Raw genomic sequence first — 22,943 nt, 5'->3', positions numbered from 1 at the left:
TGCAGGGAAACAATCTAACAGAGGAATTGATGATCATGTGCATTGCAGCCAAGAAAAGGAGTCACTATACCTCGTAACTCAAAAGTCATTCTTGCACATATCCGAGACTAAACACTAAATGGTAGGATTATGCTAAACATGTTAATCCACAGCTCTACATGCCATGAACAGACATATGCTTACCGGGTAATTAACATTTTCCTTCGGCCTTCAGTTTGAGTCTAACAACGATGAAAATTAAAACCCTTCATTCCAGAAAATAAAAGTGATGCCTACCAGAGCAGTACAAAAGACTGGCATACAAGAGGGGAAATCCATTGCAGACTCATGTTTAAAATCATCCATAGATGCTACTGATAAAGCTAATTGTCAGGTATGCACTGGCACAATACTAACGAGGCAGTCTTGGCTCAGGATCTCAGGTTTCATCCCTGAGGGACAAGAAAATGTTAACATGGCCTTAATGGAAGAAAATCCATTTAGGCCAGTGGTGGGTGAATTCTTTAAAAAAAAAGTTAGTGACACCACTAAAGCAACGGGGGATATGCCATCTAGCACCACTTCCAGAAGATCCATGCCAAACAACCATAGGGGATTCCACCTTTCTATCATCAGCAGACCCACAGTGGCTAGGGATTGGGTTCATAAGGTGCAATTCCATAACAGTAGCATCATGGACAAGAGTGACAGACTGTTTTGGGGGGAAGAGAAAGAGGCAAGGGCCATTCCCCAGAGGATTTGCTCTATCCAACGAATTGCTCTTATTCAAACTGCCATCAATATTCATTAACTAGCTATGGGAGGTAGCAGGTAAGGTTTTCTTCAGGTTCGGCTGAAGATTACCTCCACAAGTGGGAATTGAACAGTATAAAGCAGATGATATATTGATTTAGCAGAAAATACTCCTCAACATTCCACTTAAAAAGGAAAAGCGTATGGCAAAGCACCTCAAACTACTACAACAGGAAGTATGAGATCTGCTAAAGAGGGAGACAATAGATAGAGTACCAAAAGAGGAAGGCTTCTTAGCGATATATTCTATGTACTTCCTAATCCGAAAACAGGACCTGTCATTACTACCAATATTAGATCTAGGATTCTTCAATAAGTTTAAAGATGCAAAAATTCAAAATGACAACATTGTGGTAAATGACTCTATGCTTAAATGAGGGATATTACATGTTGATGAAAGGTCTGAACTGAGCCTGGTTCCATATTAACATGAACAAGAATGACAGAAAATATTTCAGGTTTGGAATGGGGAATTCTCATTATCAGTTCAAAGTCTGATATTTTGGACTAAAGTCATCTTCAATACTGTTAACATTATGCCTTGCAGGAACAGCAGCTCACTTGAGGCTTATGGTATACCTGTTAACCCCTACCTCAATGATTGAGTGGTGAATGCAAACTCATTCAAATAATGCCAGCACAGCATAGATCAATTGATGCTGGCATTTAAATTACTAGGATTCTCAGTGAGCATAGATACATATTCTCCTCAACCATCAAAGAGAAATAACTCTGACATTGAGAACTGTGATGACAATGTTAGTAATGGTGGCATCATGCATTTCCATAGCACTCTCTGCTAGAGAGCAGTGGCACTTTAACAAATGGTCCCTGGCAACAGGATCTTGACAGATGTCATGGTTTTCACAAGCAAATTGGATACGTAGTTATAGTTAGCAATATAATTGTGCTGGTGTTTGCTAGTGGCACACACAATTCTTTGTGGGGATCAAGACTTATTTTAAACCATCAGACTTTAACCTAGAGCGAGAGAGAAAAAAGAAGAAAAAGGAAACAAGCATTGGCAAAACCTATAGGTCTAGCCTATGCAAGAGCTATTGGCTTTTCCAACTTGTTTTAGCCATGTTGTTCATCAGCGTGGCTGCTGTTCAGCATGGCTAAGATGTTAGTGGCATAGAGGAGAGTGGGATGGAGTGTCGTAGAGTGGAATGGCAAAGAGTGGAATAGAGTGTTGTAGAATTGAGTGGCAGAGGGTGTTGTGTATTGGATTGGCATAGTGTGGAGTCGTGCAGAGTAGCATATACTATAGTGACATAGAGTAGAGTAGACTGGTGTTGAGTAGATTGGCATAGCAAGTTGCAAGGTATAGCGGCATAGAGTGCAGTGGCATTGAATTCAGCAGCGTACAAAGCAGAATTGTAGAATGCAGTGGCATAGATTAGAGAGGTGCATAGTAGAGTGCAGTAGTGCAGAGTGAAGTGGTGCTGAGTGTCGCAGAGTGGAGTGGTGCAAAGTGGAGTGGTGCAGATTGAAATTACACTGAGTAGGGCGCAGAGTAGATTAGAGTGGCATACAGTGAATTGGCATAGAGTGAAGGGGCATAGAGTTGAGTGTTACAGAGTAAAGTGCACTGGTGTAGAGTGAATTGGCATAGAGTGCAGTAGCATAGAGTGCAGTATTGCAGAGTGGTGTAGAGTGGAGTGGCAAAGAGTGCATTGGCATAGACTACAGTGGGACAGAGTAGAGTAGAGAGGCATAGTGTGAAGTGGCATAGAGTGCAGTTGTGCAGAGTGCAGTGGAGTGGTGTAAAGTGGAGCGGTGCAGAGTAGAGTGGAGTGGCATAGAGTGGAGTATTCATGGTGTAGTAGCACACTGCTGTTACAGACAACACATTTTCAAATGAAATTACCATTACATCTGCACAGACATACAGTTTTATTAATAAAACATACAGTCTGAGGACGGAAATGTGTGGAAATTGCATCACCCAGTTTAATGATATTAAAGTATTTGTTCCCAACACACTTCAGAAATAACAAAAATGTGCTTCATTTGTGCATTCATAATTATGATATATTATGAATACTTACAGAGTTCATTGAAGCGTTGTCCTATGCCAGAAAACAATCTCTTTCCTTCCCAAGTAGCCAGGAAGATTGTCACATAACTCCTCTCACTTTGAAGTCAGAGAAAGAAAAGTAAACAAGCACTCTTGGAGACAGTGCCTGACATTTGATATTAATGTTTGAATGCTCAGCAAATGTGACAGGATAAAAACAAGATTTAAAGTCTTATTAACAGAAAGTGAGTTTGTGGAAGGATACAGAAAACATGGTTTAGGCAATAGGAGAGACAAACTAAACTTGGAGAGCCTGAAGCAAATAAATACAGCAAATGGAAAACCAGAAAGTGAATTGCAAAACACAAAGCCAATGGTAATCAAGGAGTGGAATTCATTCATAGGTCAACTTTCTGAAAGTCCCCAAGATGTCTTTAGCAAACCAGATAGCTGCGTTGTCTGGTAGGATATAGCCTAAACAGAGCAAGCAAACATAAGGAAAACAGTGACAAAGAGGGAAAAAAGGGATGAAAAGAATCGTGTAAGAGTGAGATAAAGAGATAGGAAATATAGGGTGATGGATGAAAGAAGCATGAAATAGGATCAAGAGTAGTCATTCTCAGTATTCCCAGCCCCAGGTTTTGTCAGCACCAGCACCAGCACCAAAAACCTTGAGCCCCTTGCACTTATCTAGAAATGGTCAATTCAATAGAAAGTTTTGATGAGTGCAATACAGTTGCAAGGAGATCAAAATGTAGCAGCAGAGAAGCTCATGGAGCTCTCATGCCTTGGGGCTAGATTAAGGGGTACACACAATTTTCCAGACCTGGTCAGCACTCCAAAAACAGCTGTTTGTAACCCACACAAACACAAAATACTTACAATAGATTACACATCACCAATGCAAAGGGAATGTGCTGTTGATAGATTGGTTTGGAACATTTGTTTATGCCTTTCCACTAACTAAATTGATACCAGCAGTGATGAACAAATGCAGAGAAACATGACAATAATTTAGAGGCCATGCAATGGGCTTGCCAGACATAGTATGCTGTACAGTTAAAAAGATAATTGTTTTTCTATATCTGCTAACATTACAGGAGGGAAGCATATGTTACCTAGAACCAGCCAACCTGAGTCTGCTAGCGAGGCTCCTGAAGGTTTATGGCTTGACTTAGGGTTTGGTAGACAAATACTCTGTCAGAAATGTGACAGTCCGTATGCCTTATGATAATCCGAATCCAAATGTATCAGATGGACTGGATATCCATTATGTTTGTGACGGAGTACCCGTCCACCAAACTCTAAATCCGGCTCTTAGTATTCAGGCATTTGAGCCTCCCAAAGGGATGCTTAAAGATGATCAGGGGCAAGGAAACCTACCATACGTAAATGCTACACAGCTATATGGACACGTTTATTACACTGCAGTAAAAAAGAAAACCTAGTAAGTGACTTAACAGGGGACACAACATTCATCAAGTACTTAACCAATGTGATTGATTATAAACTTGTTTATGCTTTTATATATGTACACCTGTCATGCCCAGTGGCATATACAAGGTTGGGAAACAACCTTTTTGATACACCTGTGAATAAAAGATTCCTAGAGGGAGCAAAAACAATTTGCCCATCAAGATCTGCTCTTACTCTCATGTAGAGCCTTAAGCTGGTACTAAGGGAACCCATCAGACAGCCATTCAAACATAGCAGTCGCCTCTTTATATGGAATCAGAGAATTACAAGTCTTCACTGTTCATGAATCCTGCATACACACACACAAACATTTGGTGGTCATCAAGACTTACCCCAATTTGTTTCCAAAAGTTGTAATCCATTTTCATGTAGCCCAATCGATTCAACTATCTTCCATTTTCCAAAGACACAATCTGAAAGAGGTTTATGTACGTTAGATGTAAAAAGATCTATTATATATTACATACAGAAGAGAAAGCAGCTAAGGAAAACCAAACAACCCATTGTGACTCATGCAGCACCAAACAGGGGCGTCCCAGTTTCAAAGGAAACAATATGAAATGGTATAGCACAAATCATCCAAACATGTTGCACACTACCTGAGAAAAACCTAGATAGAAACCAAAGGCTCAGTCTGTCTTGAATAAGAAAAGAGCAATATTTAGCTTTCCTAGCAAATGTGTCCATCAATGGCACAAGAATAGCAGCAAAATGGTCACCAATTAGTAACTTCACAAAACAATATTGTGTGGGTGTCCATGCAAAGACGGAAGCAGGGAATGCTTAAGCATCTTTTTGCAACATCCTACAATTCACTCCAACTTTCCTCAAAAAACAAATACCACTACATAATGCGCACACAGAATAGAAGAGATTCATGCTGCCAAAGAAACAAGTTACATACCGGTGTTACTTATCAGTAGCAATAGTTTTGCAGTTTGAAGCACTTCTAGATTCACGTTACTCACCAGCCTCCCCTGTGAAGTAAATGGTGTTTGTTGCAAAGTAAAAATTAAGAAAATAGACACAACAAGAAAAAGAAGCTAAAGATAGGGCCGCATTTTGGGGCATTGTGGACTTACTTTCATGGTTATAAGATCTATGAATGACTAATGCCCGGAAATAGCATTTTTGGCCAACATGTGAACCTAGAAGAGTCTCAGACTGCAAAACCATTGTTACAGGTATGTAACTTGTTTCATTTCAAATTCAAATACCGTGGAACAGGCAGACTGGAGTGGAACCCATGCAAGTCATAGTATCACGCAGGTGTAGAAATTGAGCAGGCTGAATTGCCTGACAGAATTTTTCTGTATGCCACCAAATCATCATCAGTGCTGTTGTAATACTTTAGGCTGGTATGTCCTTTTCAACTGAATCAATGTTAAATGCGGACCGTTAAAGAACCTGGTTTACAAAGCTGACTTCCAGACTTGTAGCCGTCTTATGCCAGTACAATGGAGAGGTCAACTACTCTTAATCTCACACTGTGTTTACAAAAGTTCTAGAAGTGATGGGTGTCAGTGTAAAAAGATTGTGTAACTTACATTTTGTAACTTAATGAACTTGTGATGTCTGTCTTAACATTAACTTGTAGGCGTCCTCGTAGGTATGCCTTAGGAGATGTCAGGCAAATCATTGCAAATGTGTTGAAAACCCACCAAAGTTTGAGTGCATTCCCCATGCAAGGTTCTGTACATTTACATTACATCTGAAAGGCAATATTTAACTGCCCTAGAAAGCCTGGGAAGGCGGAGGAAGAATGCATTTCTAAGAGGGGAATAATTTTAAGTGAGTAAATAAATTATTTCAAATGTTAAATACAAATGTGTCTCATAACCCTTACACTGGCATCTTTACACAATTAATGAAATACAGAAACTAAGGGCTTTAAACAAGGAGTAAGCAAATCCCATACGCTTGACTGTTATTTTGGATAGCTGTAAATTATGCTGTTTTGTATTACAAAGTTTAGTAAATATCCAAAAAAGAGTAAGTTATAAACTAGTGTAAGGATACTTTACGACTGTTACAAATTGTGACTATTTGGTAAGTTAGAACAGAGTATTTTTGTTAACTATTTTCTTACTAATTCTTTCTTTCCAAAGTCCCACCAACAATCACAGGAGCTGGCCCAGCAAGTGAAGTTTCTGTGATCCTTAGCAAGGAAGCCCGCCTGGAATGCAAAGTCGTAGGAATCCCATTCCCCATGATTCAGTGGTTCAAAGATGGCAAGTGAGTGCTGGCAATCTAATAACTGCTGCAGTGTAATAAAGCAAATGTAAATGTGGACGCCAGTCTAAACATTCACATAAACCTATGTTTATGAATTGTATAATATTTCTCAGTATCATCTACCATGAACATTCTCTCACCCACCTTTATCTCAGCGAGCTACTCGAGACAGACCGCACCTCAGTCTGGTTCCATATAAACATTGCCACACTAGAGTATAAACAAAACAGATGCATTTTTGGGTCTTGCTCCTTCAATTTCTCCTTTTTTAAACTTCTCGATGGTGTGCTAGCTCATATCCTATGCTTGGACTTTCCTTCCATCAGCCCATAGCTTCCTAATTCTGATACCTTATAGAATGTGCAGACAGAGCATTCAGTAGAAAAGTTGCAGAACGTTTACTCCGTAGTAATTTGCAAAATGTTCTTAAAAACATTTGTAACTAAGGTGTGTTATGTTTTTAAGGTGTAACTTCATGTAGAACTAAGGGCCTGATTCATATATTGGCGGAGAGGATAATTCCTTGCATCAGTGACTGAGTTCCCTCCCTTCTAATATAGTTCCCGTCAAATTTAATTGCCTGTGGACCTTAAGTTTGGCCATGGTTGAGAGCACTCTGTCTCTGCCCTCGCCAAGCTTCTCTGAGGCCTTAGGAGTATTGGCCTTCGAAGAAAGTACACCCGCTCAATTTAGAAAGACATACATTTAGTCAATTTTTGCTGTTTCATACCATCTATTAAAACCGTGAAGTAAGGAACAATAAAATCGTTATAATGCTCCCCCTGCTGGTTGAGAAGACTCCCATGGAAAGGGGAGCATTATATCTTTTCAAATCCCGGTTTGGGATTTTCTTTTTGGAAAGAAAAATTAAATACTCTGTACTACTGAGCTACATCCCGCTGATGCAACCCTGTAGCAGAGAGTAAAATGCATTTACAGGAACCCCCATCACGGCGGTTCCTGACAGTGCTTTTATAAATGACCGCCTGCCTGGCAGTCAATTATATTATAATTCTGGTGGGCGGTCCATCCACCAAGACAACAGCGTAATTTACTCCGTTGCCCTGGCAGGTCCATAGTCCAGGCTTGAAATCAGGCCCTAAACATCTTCCAAACCTGTTGTTAAAACATTGGCTGAATATTGTTTTTGCAGTTTTTTTTAATAGAAGGTGCGGGTCCACATATTTTTTTTCACTTACAAGATTCATTTTCAGAAACCTGCCAGAATGTGTTACTAAAGTGCACGCAGAATAATATGTGAATTAATATAGAGAGGTAGCTTGTAAAGTTTGTGAATTTCTTCTTTTTAATTGTAATTTTTTAGTTTTTTTGTTTTACGCATGCATATTTCTTTGCAAGACGGTACAATTACGTACAGTTTTTCTTTTTATTACTGCAAAGTGCTAGTTAGACGATGTTCCTTTAGTGCAACCACCCTCCGCCTTTGACTGTCTGCATATAAGCAACATAAACGGCTGACGTGGTGAGTTTAATTGCCTTGCATGTTTTTGTGAATTGTTCAACTTTTCTTCCAGGCCGCTGTTTATGGGAGATCCCAATTATGAGCTTCACAGCAAAGGTCAAATTCTGCACATAAAGAGTTCTCGCCTGAGTGACAGGGGGCGATATCAGTGCAGTGCATCCAATGCAGCTGGAAAGCAATCAAAGGAGTCCAGATTAAATGTCTATGGTGAGTTTGGGAAAGTATTTTTATTAAAGACATTGTTGTGGTATTGGCTGTATCTCGATTTTGCTAAAGTCAGTTTGAAGATCCACTGCCTTCTCTAAAGACAGCCCTATGCCTTTTCCAGTGTATGCAAGCAAATCTGACTTTTACAGCCCGTGCAAATGGGAACTTATCAACGTAGAATACATTCTAGGGTGGACAACTTGTAATTTTATATTATTTTCCAATAAGATCCTTGCCAGGCTTACCTGTTGTAAGCTTTTAGGCAGAGAGGGCAAATTACAAAATTTGGGTATGGGCAAATAGGATATGTGCAGTTAACCCATGGCCAAAACTGCCTGATGTGGAATCCTGTTTCAACCGCTAACTCTATTTTTCTTCCAAAATGCAATTCGCCCTGCAGTTTCAAACATGACCTCTCTAACATATCTGTGCTGTGTTGTCTGTGTGTAATTTTCTGTCTGTGTACTGTTGGAAGATGTGTATGTGACACATGATGTATAATTTGTGATGTGTGCTTCTGCAAGTATGGTGCTGTCCAGGTATATGGAACTGGCGTTGTGTGGATGTCTGTGCAATATTCTGTATAAAGTGTCCTGCAAAAAATAAATGACTTTGACATCCGAACTTTTCTTCCAGGGAAGTGGGGGTCAATTTTCTCGTTTTTTCATTTTTTTTTAGATCATAACCATCAGGGATTCCCTTGCGGTTTCAAACTAAAAAAAAGTGCATCTGACTGTCCTCTCTAAGTGGGACAGATGGTCTGTTGCAACCTACATCAACAGCTCCATCTCGGTCGGGTCATTGGTGTAGGGTTTCAGCCATGGAGCCAGCAGAGGGACACCACTGTAGGAAACGGGACTATGAACCTGACTGAAAATAGAGTGGACAGACCATCAGTTTGGCAGACAGGGTACTCTGCCATATTTTGCAGTGGACACCCCGTCTGCTAAACTCTAATTCAGGCCCTTTGTTATGACAGTAATTTGAGAAAAAAAAGTTGAAGAGTTGTCAGCCCTTCCACCGTTGAAAGGAAGATTGTCATCTCCTGGTCTAGCTTCTTATTGTGATCCAGTGGTGTTCGAAACTTTGCATGCCATCAAAGGCAGCAGTTTACTGGGTGACGTACCAAAGTTTATTTGGTAGTATAGCCCTTTAAATATTGTCATTGTACTTTACAGAAATATTGTCCTGCTACTACTGTACCGAAACACACAGGAATATATTTGTACTAAATGGTGCTACTGGTAATGCACTTAAAGGGTGGTACCAGTAGAAACACAAAAACAACTGGTCTCACTTTATGTTGACATTTAAGGCTGAGGATTTTAGGCTCTGTCCAGGAGTGCAGATTAATATACCAAAAATATCCTTTAGTGGCAGTGCTGTGTTTGCATAATGAGTGGAGGGGTTGTTAACCTCATACCAAAGACAATGCAATAAGGACAGAAACAGCATTTCAGAGCACACTGATAAATCGGTTGGAAGAGCAGGCGTAGTCTCTTTGCTGATATGCCACATAAAAACACAAAACAGAGATTGGTTTGTCCTTTTCTGATCAGGGTAAGTCCCTAATTTGGGAAGGATTTAACATTTGACAATTCTACAAATATTCCAGTTTGTCATTTACACAGGGATAGATTTTCATTGCATATTTAGTGAAAGACTTTTAATTTCTGGTGAAGTCCATTAGAGCCTACTCATGTGAATCAAAGACATAAGGAGCAGAATTGCTTACTTTATTGGAGCTTATTCTGTCCCTGGAACATATCAATTTCATGATGGCATTGAACCTAAAGAATGCTCACTTTCATCTGCTGGTACACCAAAATCAGAGGACATATTTTCTGATTATGATACAAGGCCAACATGGATAATGTTTGGTACCACCGTTGAATCAGCATCTGTTGACTTTATTAAATTCCTACTGATGGCAGCCTCTCAACTCCTAGCAAGAAGATAGATCTACCCACATTTTAGTGACTGGCTGGTTAACAGTGCATACCAGACAAGTACAGAACAGAGATCCAGAGTCAATGTATTACAAACGTTTAGATTGATGGTCGATGAAAGAAAATCCCAATGGCTTCTAACACAGAGCATCTATTGCCTTGGGGCTGTATCAGAGACACAGAGAGCTGTGGTCGGTCCCTCTCAGGATAGGTTCTTTTTTCAGGAAGATCATTTTTCAGTTCCTGAAGTCAGTGGGCCTAACAGTGGGGATGTAACACGATACACTGCAGTGGTGGCTTCATACTTACAACTGGTGGTCTAGGACAAATTACAAATGGGTCTACTTCAGTAAAGTCAACCTAAAGAGTTCCATCATGGTTGTGAAGACCTGATGGAAGAGAAGTCTCACGATGGTTAAACCCACACTACACATTGATAGGGATGAGACTCATGAAACCTTATCTATTACCTACTGTTATGTCAAATGTATTATTTTCAGCGGTTGGGAGAAAATATGTCCATGAACAAAGTAGAAAGGACGCTGAACATTAACCAGGAGTTGAGAGAAGTATTACAGGCAGTGAAATTGTTTAAACATTCTCACCAACCAGCAGGGCCAGTCTGGAACAGAAAATAGGGCTGGGCTCTAAAGTAAAAGTTGCCCACATTACCAAATCAGATACCTAAAAAAAAGTGGCCCATGTTTGCAAACTGGGACAGTTTTGAACTTATAAAGACAAACTGTATAAGTGTTTTGCAAGGTATAGAAGGATGTATGGGTGTGAGCTTGCTGCAGGCAATATTCATTTTAATATCCGGGAAATCAACTGTAAATAAACAGCCCAGTAAACAATAAAAAAGGCCCACAACAACCAAAAAAAAACACAGCTCACACACTGGCCTGTCAGACCAGCACTTTGGGTATTGCCTGATTGCCCTACAGGCCAGAGTGTTCAGACAGAATATCGGAAACAGAAATATCATGGAACATAAGGACAAAAATATTGTGAAAGTAAGTTTCTATAGGTAAGAAAAGTTTTACTATGTATAATTCCAAATATAGGTCACCTGACTATATATACATATATCTTCAAGGTACGTAGACGTAGAGTTAAGAATAGTAAATCTATACTTACCTTTATGCACTTAATTTAGTGACATTTTGGTCCTTGATATTTTTGGCACAATATTATGCCCACACGATATTTCTGTTTAGAATACTTTGTCAGTGATCTGTCAAAACATATTTATGCTCTCTCAAAACAAGTTGCTCGGGGAAGATATTTAAATCAACTTGTAGCAGAGAGTGGCACATGCTTTCCTACAAAATATTCTCGAGATTATTTAAGCAAAAACAGTGCCAATCACCTTTGCACCTAGATTTGTTATCAGCAATGTTCCCTGTAAGGCGCGCGCGCGAGCCCGCGCGCATCTTTCCTTCCCCCATCGCGCTGGCCCCTTTGGCAAGCGCGCACGTTAATAAATAAGCCTTTTAGAGCGATATACGTGCTCCCCTAAGGCAGATAATGCTCATATTTGAATCTGGATTGAAGTCAATGAAAACCGCGTTTAAATGCCACGGGGAGTGTTTTAAACATCATTTGGCGTACTTTAGCATACAAGCGAGCAAGTGATATTTGTCTTGGAAATTAATGGTTCATGAGCTAGGAAATGCTTCAGAACAGTAGAAAATGTGCTGTTATCAAATGTTCCACCATTCCTATACTTTGTGGTAGTTTATATGCGTTATCACTTTCTAAGCCTAAATAAGCCTTTTAGAGCAATATACGTGCTCCCCTAACAGGTCATGTCCTTGGGGTGTGCAACCAGGTCACAAAACTGCCTTGATGCCCTATTGCATGGAGCAATGATATCCCTTTTTTGCTTTAGTGGTATGGAGAGGCTAATGCCAAAGATCTTGGCTAGTTATGCGCTGCTCGCGCTTAAATGGTCAATTTCTTGGCGCACGTATCCTTGGCTGCAGCGCACAGAGACCACACACTGCCGCACACAGTGGAAAAAAATTAGAGGGAACATTGGTTATCAGTGTGCTCACTTGTAAAATAACATCAGCCAAATACATCTATCAACCACCCCCTTTGATGTTACATTAATTTCTATAGTATGCAGTACTTAAAATGGAAGAACAGAAGGGCAGGTACTCGGTATCCCAGAGTTCAGTTTGCTATTAACAAGTGCTGTTACTCTCCCATTATAAGAATTACAATCCTCAAGAGAAGTATCAGTAGTGTACCCTCCCTTTCAAATTAAGGAAGTGCAGGTTCTCAGACCTGACAGTACCTGTACCAGGAGCATAGTTTTGGGGGGTTTTGAGGGTGTTACATCTAACCTAATAAATCTATTTTCTAGTAAATAGTTGGGAACAGGTGCTTTCAGTCGGGTATGGTAAGATGTCTGTCGGATTTCACCTAGGATTTCTACATACACATACAGACAAAAACATACACACATGCTCTCTTTCTATCCTCTCTATCTTGAAGTTCTTGATTGGCTATTTTACAACCTATTGTCTTTTACGTAACCCTAACTATCAACACTGCTGTCTCTTCCCACTGCCCCTTAAACCCACTCATGCACTTCATAATTAATGTATTTTATCATGATATACCAGCACGATTGTTGGGAAATTGGAAGCTCACGCCCTCCAATCTTACTGACCAAGCTACTCCCCTATTTCTAGGTCCGTTTGTGACGTGCTGCGCTAGACCAGGATTTTTCTATAAATGCTGGGAAATGCAGTCATTTATTTCCCTATAAAACAGCATTACAATTCAAATAATTCAAAGAAAAAAATCTAAATAGCATATCACACGTGGACTTGGGAAACTTGGCAGCTAGACTGCAAAGCACTAATTACATGGAAGTCTATAGCTCTATATGTATTATTGCTGTGGAAGAATGGAAGAATGTGTAGCTTGCCTGTGACACAAGTTTTGCAGATTTATAGGCTATAGCAAGGGTAGCCAACCTTGTCTGTAACAAGGGCTACTTATGTTCAATGACAATCATCCCGAGCTACTAATGTTAGTGATGTAGTAGTGACCACACCATCCAAGATTGTCAGCAGTGACCAAATCAGTGCCTTAGGTAGGGTTGCCAGCAGTAAAGTAAAAATGCATTATCAATTTGGAGTGTCTCTAAATGGGTAATACATAACAGATGTAACTGAAACTCTCCTGGCACCAAGGTAATAATGTGAGTTAGAAATCTCTCAAACTCAAATAATAGATTTAAATACATTTTGAGTATTCAGCGTTTTTTCTCCAAACAGCTTTTGAGTAATGAAAATACACACATTTTCATTTCAAATTTATGCTTAATTTGTTTAACCAAGCAAAATCTTCTATAGTACTAGCTTGGGCTACACACAGGAGAGCTGCTCACAGGGCACTGAAGAGCTACTGGTAGCTCACAAGCTACTCGTTGGAGACACCTGGGCTAAAGAGCCACACGAGACCCACTATACCTACACCAGGATGAAGGGAAAAAACTAAGGAATGAGCTACTGGCACACTAAGGCGAGACTAAAAAATCTGCAAATGTCGTGAAATGTAAGGGGAAATAATTTCGGGTGCCTGTTTATAGTCTTTCTGTCGACAAGTACATTGATGTGCCTTGAAACTTCCCTAGTTATTCTGAATCCAACCACTAGATGGTAGGATTATACTACATGAATCTCTAGCACTCGTCAAATCTGCAGTGATACTGGTAATTGGTAATCGGATCCGATATATCCCCTGTAATTCCTCATCGTGCCCTGGATATCCTTGTTTTGACTGATATACACAGAATACTAACTCACCACGAGAAATAAGCTTGTCATTGTAATACATTACAGGGTACAATTTCTAGAAAAAAGAATAATACAGAGATGATTCTAAGGGGGTCATTACAACCCTGGTGGACGGTGTTAAAGCGGCGGTAAGACCGCCAACAGGCTGGCGGTCTTTTTTTTAGTATTATGACCATGGCGGTTACCGTCATGGTCATCCGCCGCTTCACCGTTCCGCCCGCCAGGGCAGAGACGACCGCTGGGCTGGAGACCTGGGTCTCCAGCCCGGCGGCCGTCACAATACCGCCGCCGGTATTTCGACCCGGCTTACCGCCGTGGATTTCCAGCGGTAGGAACCGCCATGAAATCCATGGCGGTAAGCCCTATCAGTGCCAGGGAATTCCTTCCCTGGCACTGATAGGGGTCTCCTCCACCCCCCACCCCCCACCCCGACTCCCTCCCCTACACCCCCTACCACCCCGGCCACCCCCCAAAGGTGGCAGGGCCCCCCTCCCCACCCCGACCCCCAACATCACATAACTCACACACACACGACACGCACGCAGGCACCACCAACACACATACACGCACACACACCAACATGCATGTCTACATCCACACACTCAGTCAGACATGCACACCCATAAACAGACATACACACACACATCCATACAGACATACATACAGACATACACGCACTCATTCCCAACACACGCAACACACCCGCAAGCATACACGCACTCACACCCCCCCTCTACATACACAGACGCACACCCCCATGCACCCACACAACACACAACACCCCCACACCCCCCTCCCCTAACGGACGATCGACGTACCTTGTCCGTCGATCCTCCGGGAGGGGACGGGAGCCATGGGGGCTGCTCCGCTGACACCACACCGCCAACAGAACACCGCCGTGCCGAATCACAGGACGTGATTCGCTGGGCGGTGTTCTGTTGGCGTGGCGGTGGAGGTGGAGCAACCTCCACTTCCCCGCCGCCCGCCAGTATGGCTGTTGGCGGCTCTCCATCATAAAAAGGACGGAGAGCAGCCAACAGTCATAATACGCCGAGCGGCAAACCGCCACTACTGGCGGTCTTCCGCAAGGCGGTCCCTCAGCGGTCTTGTTAAAAGACCGCCGAGGTTATAATGACCCCCTAAGTATTTATTGATTAAAATAAGTTTAGCATAGTTATTTTAAGCAGCTGTTGAACTATCTTACAAAAGATAGTTGATCATACATAAGCTGAAGACGAGAATGAGCCCATTATTCAATCATGATAAACACCTATAGGCATGTTCTTGGGTGTATCACAGTACCAGAGGTATCAGCAATATGCTTTAGGATTGAGCAGTGACACGTGTATAAATAACATCATTGTGTAGTTTATGCATTTAAGAAAAGGAACAGTTACACAAATTTGACTTATTTTTGCTAGTGAAGGCTAAGATGGAGTTCAGGTATTTGCTCTATGCAAATGGCTGTGATGCATACATAAAGGTGCATATGCATTAATCTCAGAGTTGCGAAGTTCCTCACTATAACTGTTTGTGTTCATTCACAATTGTACAAATCATTGGTAAAATATTACCTCAAAGGGAACGGTGCGTTGAATTTGCTGAGAGTCTGGGGCATATCTCACGTCGAGTGGCCGAATTTGATAGTGCATTCGGAGAACAAGATGGCTAGTGTTTAGTGCTCCCTGAGCTATGAAATGTCTAGGCCTAACAGTAACAAGCAATAATCTCAGACCCTTGTCTACTGATGCAATCCTTTGACACTTGGATTGAATGACTATTGCTTTCCCTGTGTATTATGGACATGATGCTGGCTAAAGTTGCACAGTGAGAGACAGTGCGTCACATGACCAGTTTTAGGTCATGCAGTACTTCATTGGTCAATATGATAGCTGCTGAACATTAACTGCAAGCTGCTCTAGTGATGGAGGACAATATGTTGGTTATTGAATGTCCATTGAAACCAGCATTAGTTGATGACACTAGCCAGAGTGTCCGCTGATGGCTTCCATGTTGAGTGATAATGGTAGCTGGGCTCTCCTCTGTTTTTATATATCTACCCCTACACAGACATCATTAGAACAGAAGTGCTGCTAGAAATGGCCATCAAAGTGACCAGAGAGACGAGTGTTGGGGTAGCTGGAGTACTCATCAACATAATTACCTTAAAACTTCGTTTGAGTGCTATGGCAACCATAATTGTGGCGCAGCTTACATTTATGAACATGAATCTTGACGTATGCATTCTAAAAAACTAAACTATGAATACTATTCCCTTTCCACTAAATATGATATATCACCACTTAGGCAGTGATTTTTTTCCAGAAATTAACTTCTATTCGTTTACCCATACGTTTATTTATCTGGACTGCAGGACAGTGTTCTTGTTTTAATATTATTTCAAAAAATGTTAAAAATCAGTTTAATAACTGCTCTGAGTTGGAATGCTTCTTTCTTGTAGTTCCACCCAATATTAAAGGAGGCAATATGACAACGGAGATATCTGCCCTGCTAAACAGCCTCATCAATTTGGAGTGCGAGACCAGAGGTGTTCCTGTGCCCGCCGTGACCTGGTACAAAGATGGGCAGCCCATTGTCTCCAGCCCACGAGCCCAATACTTAGACAAGGGGCTGACTCTTCAGATACCACGGGCTCAAGTTTCCGATTCAGGAAAATACACATGTCGAGCTGTTAACATCGCAGGAATGATGGAGAAGTCCTTCAATGTGGATGTCTATGGTATGAGTTAAAGGCTCTTAAAGGCTGGTTTCCTAAAGTTTAACGTACAAGAACCTCTGTTTTGGTTTTTAGGAGGCTATTTTAAGTGCAATATAGTTAACGTAGAAATGGAAAGAGCATCATTTCAGAGGAAAACACAATAACTGCATAGAAAATAGCAAGTAATCCCACTAATAAAGGGTAACTGTAAATTCACTTTCAGTTCACATGATCTTTCGAAAGCTGATTTTCTCTTCTTGCTGATGTTTTTCTTACATTCTTTATTTAGCAATTATCACCAGTGGAGTAAAACTAAAAATAAAACGTATCATGGAAAGAGTGACAAGTAGCTCGATAGCAATTTCCGGGAGGTAGCATGCAAGTAAGGACGGGCACAACTGATCCGACAGGCAGTTCTGAATACTGAAATAGCTAAACCCTTCACGGATTTTCATCTCAGACATAACTTATCCACAGTCAGTGCCGTTGCAACCCATCTCCACCAATGAAGGGTCATCCTCGGGATGCCTGACTCGTCAAGAACATCACTATGAGCCCAAAGAATCTGTAAAATGTCTCCTCCCTAGCACCCACACCTCCAGCAATTGGAATTTAGACTTATAGTATAATGAAACAGGTGATGCGATATCCAAAGCCAACTAAGGAGAATCTTGAAAAGCTACATTTCTGCCTGTTCTCTCTCCAGCATTATCCATTGGGGTCAGCAACAGAGGCCCTTACTTCTTTGTATAGTCTTGCAAAAGCTTATCCTGCCAATATTGCTTGAGTGTGCGGAGGGTGAACAAAGGGTTGATGATCATACCATAAGTCCAATCATCCCTCCTTCAGACTGACCCCACGTGCTAAGGTATGGCCCAAATGGGAAAGATCATAAGTCAGGGGTCCCAGTATAGACTACAGGCAATGGGAGAGCTAAGTGTAGCACCACCTGTGGGTCAGGTCAGGTCAGGTCAAGTCAAGTCAATAACATCTTTTTGAAAAGTACAGTACAGACCATATGCAAAAATAAATACGTCTCACAGCAATTATAAACATTTAAAACGATACACAAAGTATTACACTGTTGCACTTTTCCTTAGTTTTAATAGCTGTCAGATAAAAAAATACCTTTTAAGAATTCTCCACCCTGGTAATATAAAGGGAAAATAAAAATGGGACCAGGACACATCCTTGTCTTACACACCTATGAATCGAAAAAATGTCAGTGCATTCTCCATCTTTGCCAAAGTGGACACAACCAGAGGTCCTCTTATTCAGTTGTCATATGAAGGAGGTGACGCCCTGATCAACTCCCATCTCGATCATAATTATCCATAGTTTCAAATGAGTAACACAGTCAAGGGTTGTTGTCAAATCCATGAATGACAAGTACAATGAGCCCTTTTTTAGCAATTGTATGCTTGTCAATGACTAAACTAAGGTTTAGGCATTGATAAATAGTGCCCAAACATTTCTTGAAGCCATATTGGCTATCAGTTAAGATGTGATTCTCTGCTGCTCAGACCTCCAACCTATGTCATAATATATGGCCCAAAACCTTTGTTGTTGCATCCAAAAGAGATATAGGTCTGTTATTCTTAGGGTTTTGCTTTAGCCCCTTTTTTTATAAATAGGAATGATTACAGATATGTTCCATGTGGGTGGTGGGCCTACCTTAGAAAGAGCCTTTAACATATTTGTTAACACTGGGGCCCAAAATTCAGGTTTGTCAGAGAAGACATTGAGTGGGACCTCATCTGGATATGGTGTTTCATGACACCCTACTCTTCTTGCTTTCAGCCAATGCCCTTCAAACCTCGGGGTACTCAAGCACCAGGGGTGTACTAGTTGTCTCCATATTGCCCCTTAGGTTGTTATTGGCCTGGTCATCTCCATGAAGTGATTGAACATTATGTATATGACTGAAATGTTCAATCCAAATGTGAGATGGAATATGAATGTCTACCTCTGTATCTTTTGGAAGCCAAGCACTAGTTGAATGTCCAGAAAGTATTTCAGATCTCCTCCAGAAATCAGCTTATGTAAACTCTCAATGCCTGCCACAGACAAGATCCCCAGAAGACGACGAGCCTGTTATCCTAAGTTTAGTGTTTGTCCACAGCAGGGCCTTAAGCTGCAAGAATGGGTTATTTTGTGTAGTCTGTGCACTGTACATCAGCATTGTCTAACCAGGGAGGCGATGGGGACGTGTGCCCTTTCAAACCTCTGATCTCCCTATACAGGCCCTTAAACCATGCTGAGGCAAAGTGTTTTTTATTGTCACCCAGGCAAGAGCATAGCCACAAAGACACAAGGAGGAAACACCTGAACCAAGTGTACTAGCCTATAAGCCAAGTAAGAAGGGTACATGTGAGCTAATCAGACCACACCTGCTTCACAAAGATTAGATAGTTTACACCTCTACCTTGCCCCACTTTAAATAAATTGTTTGATAGTGGCATAGAACTCCTCTAATAGGGTGCTTAGGCCTATCTTACCAACATAATGTAAACATAATTTGGATGCTACATTGATTTTGACCACCCAGTAACTTCCCCAGAGTGACAGACCAAGGGAGGACTACTTTGACTGACTGCTTTATGCAGGAGCAGTTTGACATTATAATGTTCCATAAGACTTTGTGGTTTATAAGAATATTAGGTATTTTATGTTCTTCTGTACTTCTGTACCATTCTGAAAGAATACTGTTATTGAATCCTTCCATGTATGGGCAGTAAGAGGTGGTATTGCTCTTAGATTTAATGACTCTGTATATTAGGTAGGGGGATAATTTAGCTATGATGGGCATCATGGCCAAGATCAAAGAGGCAGAATCAGATAATATAAGAAAGATGTTGTCCATGTACAGAAGTAGTTTGTGATGACCGGTCACTTTTGCTACACTTTTTACATTCTTATCTTGTTGAATGGATGCTACAGGCAGGTCCAAGGACAGCAAGAACAATAAAGGGGACAAAGGTCTCCCTTGCCTAGTACCCCTTTAATATACAATGCCTTCTATAGGAAGCCCCCACAGTTAATCCTGATCATTGGAATCTCATATTTGCTTTAATTATCAAAGATGTTCACAAACCTTCCCTGCCCAGCATTCACAGAAAGTACCCCAATTCTGCACAATTGAATACTTTCCCAGCATGTAAGGAGAGGATGATTTTTCAATCCTTATCATTTTGGAACTGCCAAAGTGTAAGAAAGGATTCTCCAATTGTCGTCCAACTAGTGTCCTGAATTGAAGCCCACATGTGAGGGATGTATGAGGTCAGCACTTTGATCCGGAACTTAACATCCATATTTAAAAGGGAGATCGCTTGATAGCTCAAGCAGGGTTTAGGACCTTTTTAGGTTTGTTGAGTAATATCATGATCCCCCCTAAATTTGGGATACAAGGACCAAATCAAGTCTGCGACCTTAAGCAGCACATGAAACACCACTGACATGTGCCTTGTTAATTTTATAGAATTCTATTTTATAGAAGACTATAAGGAACCCATCCCACCTTGATGATTTCCCGTTGATTCTGTCTTTCATGGCCACCTGAATTTCCTCCAGTATGATGGCTCCTCTTTTCATTGCATATTTGACTGCTCATAATTATACAAGGGATGAAAGTATGGGGCAAATTTCTTGGAAATTTCTGAAGAAATTGTGATTAATGTGTGACCAGCCTTCCTTAGTGCTGATGAGAATTAGCTGACTATAAATAGGTCACCTGCTTTTCTTCTCGCTCATAATACCGCCTGTCTACATGTGCTATTTCATGTTCTGGTTGGACCGTGAAAACTGTCCCTTAACATTGTCAAGTTACATGTTGAGTTTTACAGTTTTACATCAAGGTAAGAGTCATCACCTTGGCCTCTACCTACACATTTTTCATTGTCTTGTTTTTAGTGCGTTACAAGCTCCCACTTAAGGACTGTTTTTTTATTTTTCACCTTTTGTTCAAAATTCAAAATATGAAGAAAGTCAACCCTTCCCAACTTATCAAAGTCTCTCAATATAAGATGGGTATTCGGCATAGCACTCAGTGTGCATCTTCATTGACTTACCAGAATTTCCATTTCTTGAGGGTATGCACTAACAAACACGACTGATTTCTATAATCTTTCAAATACATACACTTGCCCTTGACCTCTTAATGGTATATTTTCACATCTTGCTTGAATGATGACTTAATTCACCTAGTCTCCCATTAAAGAGGTACTTTGTGCTTTTAATATTCATAAAAGTGTTTTTGGTGTGTTTAATGCTGCTGTTAACTATCCTCAACAAGGTATGTTTGCATATGTGTGACCCATTCTACCTTATAGTTTTCCTGTTGCTTTGAGGGACTTGTATGTTTCACTTTTGTTGAGAGAGACAATAAGTTGGAGATTTGATTTTATTCACATTTCACACTGAGCAGATAATGAAATCTGATATCCTTTATTAGGCCATATTGAGAGGACTTATGTTCCTTGATCAGAGTAGGTGGCTTGGACACTGTGCCGAAACCAAGGTAATGCCCCAATCTATTTGATATTTCGAAAAAGTTGAGAAAAACCACGGTATAAAGATTATCAGTGGTCTATAAGAAGCTTATAGTTTTGATTGGTGGAGGGTATCTGTGTACACTGAAATGCTGCAAAAACGTATGTTGGTGCAGTCATTAGATGCAGAGTGAGATAAATATTCCCTCATGTGAAGTATTCATGAATATTGTGTTGGTCATGAAAACACATTCCCACATGAGGGAAACATTAACACTTCTGTGACAGAAATACTGGGAAAAAATCAACTTTGGAAAAGGAGTGAAAAGTCTTAATTAGTCCATTCCCATTCCTATGATGAGAAATTAGTTTTTCTGAGCATGTAGTGTTTCCGTTGACTTATGCTGTGAATATGAATCTCCATCCAATATACTGGAACACTTCCATTTGCCTTGATATTACCATACTTTATAGCAAATAAAATGTACAACTAATTGATGGAGGCAGTCAGAAACCTACTTACTGAGATCATTCACAAAACAAATCGTTTGTAACCTACACTTGTATGAGACAATAGGTAACAGAGAAGCCAAACTAAACACTTATTATAAGCAAATACAGCTGAATTTTAAGATCAGTGCAATTAGCACTTAGTTGCATGCCTGGAAAACATTCCTTATTTCATGAATAAACCAAGTCATATCACAATCACAAGTAATATGGTACCTGACTGGAGCAAGAGGTCATGCTGTAAGTTGAGAAAATGTGTGTTTTAAAAACAGATTGAGGATAGCCTGTTTGCAGTGCAGCCTATTTGCTTGAGCCAACTACTCAGCGCAGTTGATGCATATGTCTAATTGATTCTATCGAAAGAATGCAGGGTCGTAATTGTAAGACTCACCCAACATCAACAATATGTACAATATGTACCTTCACAATGATGTACTGCCAGTTGACTGTTCACGAAGTGGCCATAGCCTGTCTTGGGTGTATGCTTCCTACAAACCTTGACTGCAACCAACTTGCATTTCAATTAAATTCTTAAAAATAAGCTTTAATTTTCTTATATGTATAATTAAATATTCCAGAACACCACTTTTCAGAAGATAATGTACAGTTTCTTCTTTATGTTAATATTTTTTTTTTTAAAAGGTAGCACACAAACTTACAACTCAAATAATAAAATAAAGTAATCTTTAATAGTCATAATATGAATTTCCCCTAAAAAGATTAAATATTATTGACAAGTATCAACAACTTTTTCAAATAATAATATAAAAATGTATGTGGTAGTGCTAATGATTGCATATACATGACAAAGAACATAGAAAAACAAAATAAAATAAAAACATGCACCTTCTAATAATTGTGCAAATAATTACACTGATGCTAAAGGATTTTGTCAATACGTTTGTTTTTTTAAGGGAAAGTCTTCCTGAAATTCATCTCTTAACGGTGGGCATGCCATCTGATTCCCACTCTTTTAAGATTCGTATTTTGGCCACAATCAAAGCCCAAATTAACCTTAACACCTGGTCAAACTTAAACCTTCAACCAGCAGAAATATGATTTAATAAAGATAACATATGTGTACATAAGCAGATGCCCTTAGCTCTGGCTGTCATTTTCCAGAAAAACAAACATTCTGGGTTCTCAAGGACATTTCTTTTATAGAGTTGAAACATTTTTTTTTCTTCACTTTAGCCCTGTGTTAAAACATAGCAAAACGAGAAGTGAGTAAAGCAAAAACATATTTTCTA

At 40.3% G+C, this 22,943-nt stretch overlaps 1 protein-coding gene across 1 annotated transcript in view; it reads left to right on the top strand.

Moving 5' to 3' along the window:
- The window catches only part of HMCN1 (hemicentin 1), a 1,093,576-nt gene that overhangs the window by 532,590 nt on the left and 538,043 nt on the right, over positions 1-22,943 (top strand). Inside the window, exons 29-31 of the mRNA XM_069232006.1 lie at positions 6,397-6,523; positions 8,059-8,213; positions 16,439-16,717. Coding sequence (XP_069088107.1) covers positions 6,397-6,523; positions 8,059-8,213; positions 16,439-16,717 — 561 coding nt within the window. The remainder of the gene's footprint in view (positions 1-6,396; positions 6,524-8,058; positions 8,214-16,438; positions 16,718-22,943) is intronic.

The sequence above is a fragment of the Pleurodeles waltl genome, chromosome 4_2, assembly GCF_031143425.1.
Source record: "Pleurodeles waltl isolate 20211129_DDA chromosome 4_2, aPleWal1.hap1.20221129, whole genome shotgun sequence".
NCBI lineage: Eukaryota > Metazoa > Chordata > Amphibia > Caudata > Salamandridae > Pleurodeles > Pleurodeles waltl.
The sequence above is the reverse complement of the archived record's forward strand: the minus strand, read 5'-3'. Positions and strand labels throughout refer to the sequence as shown.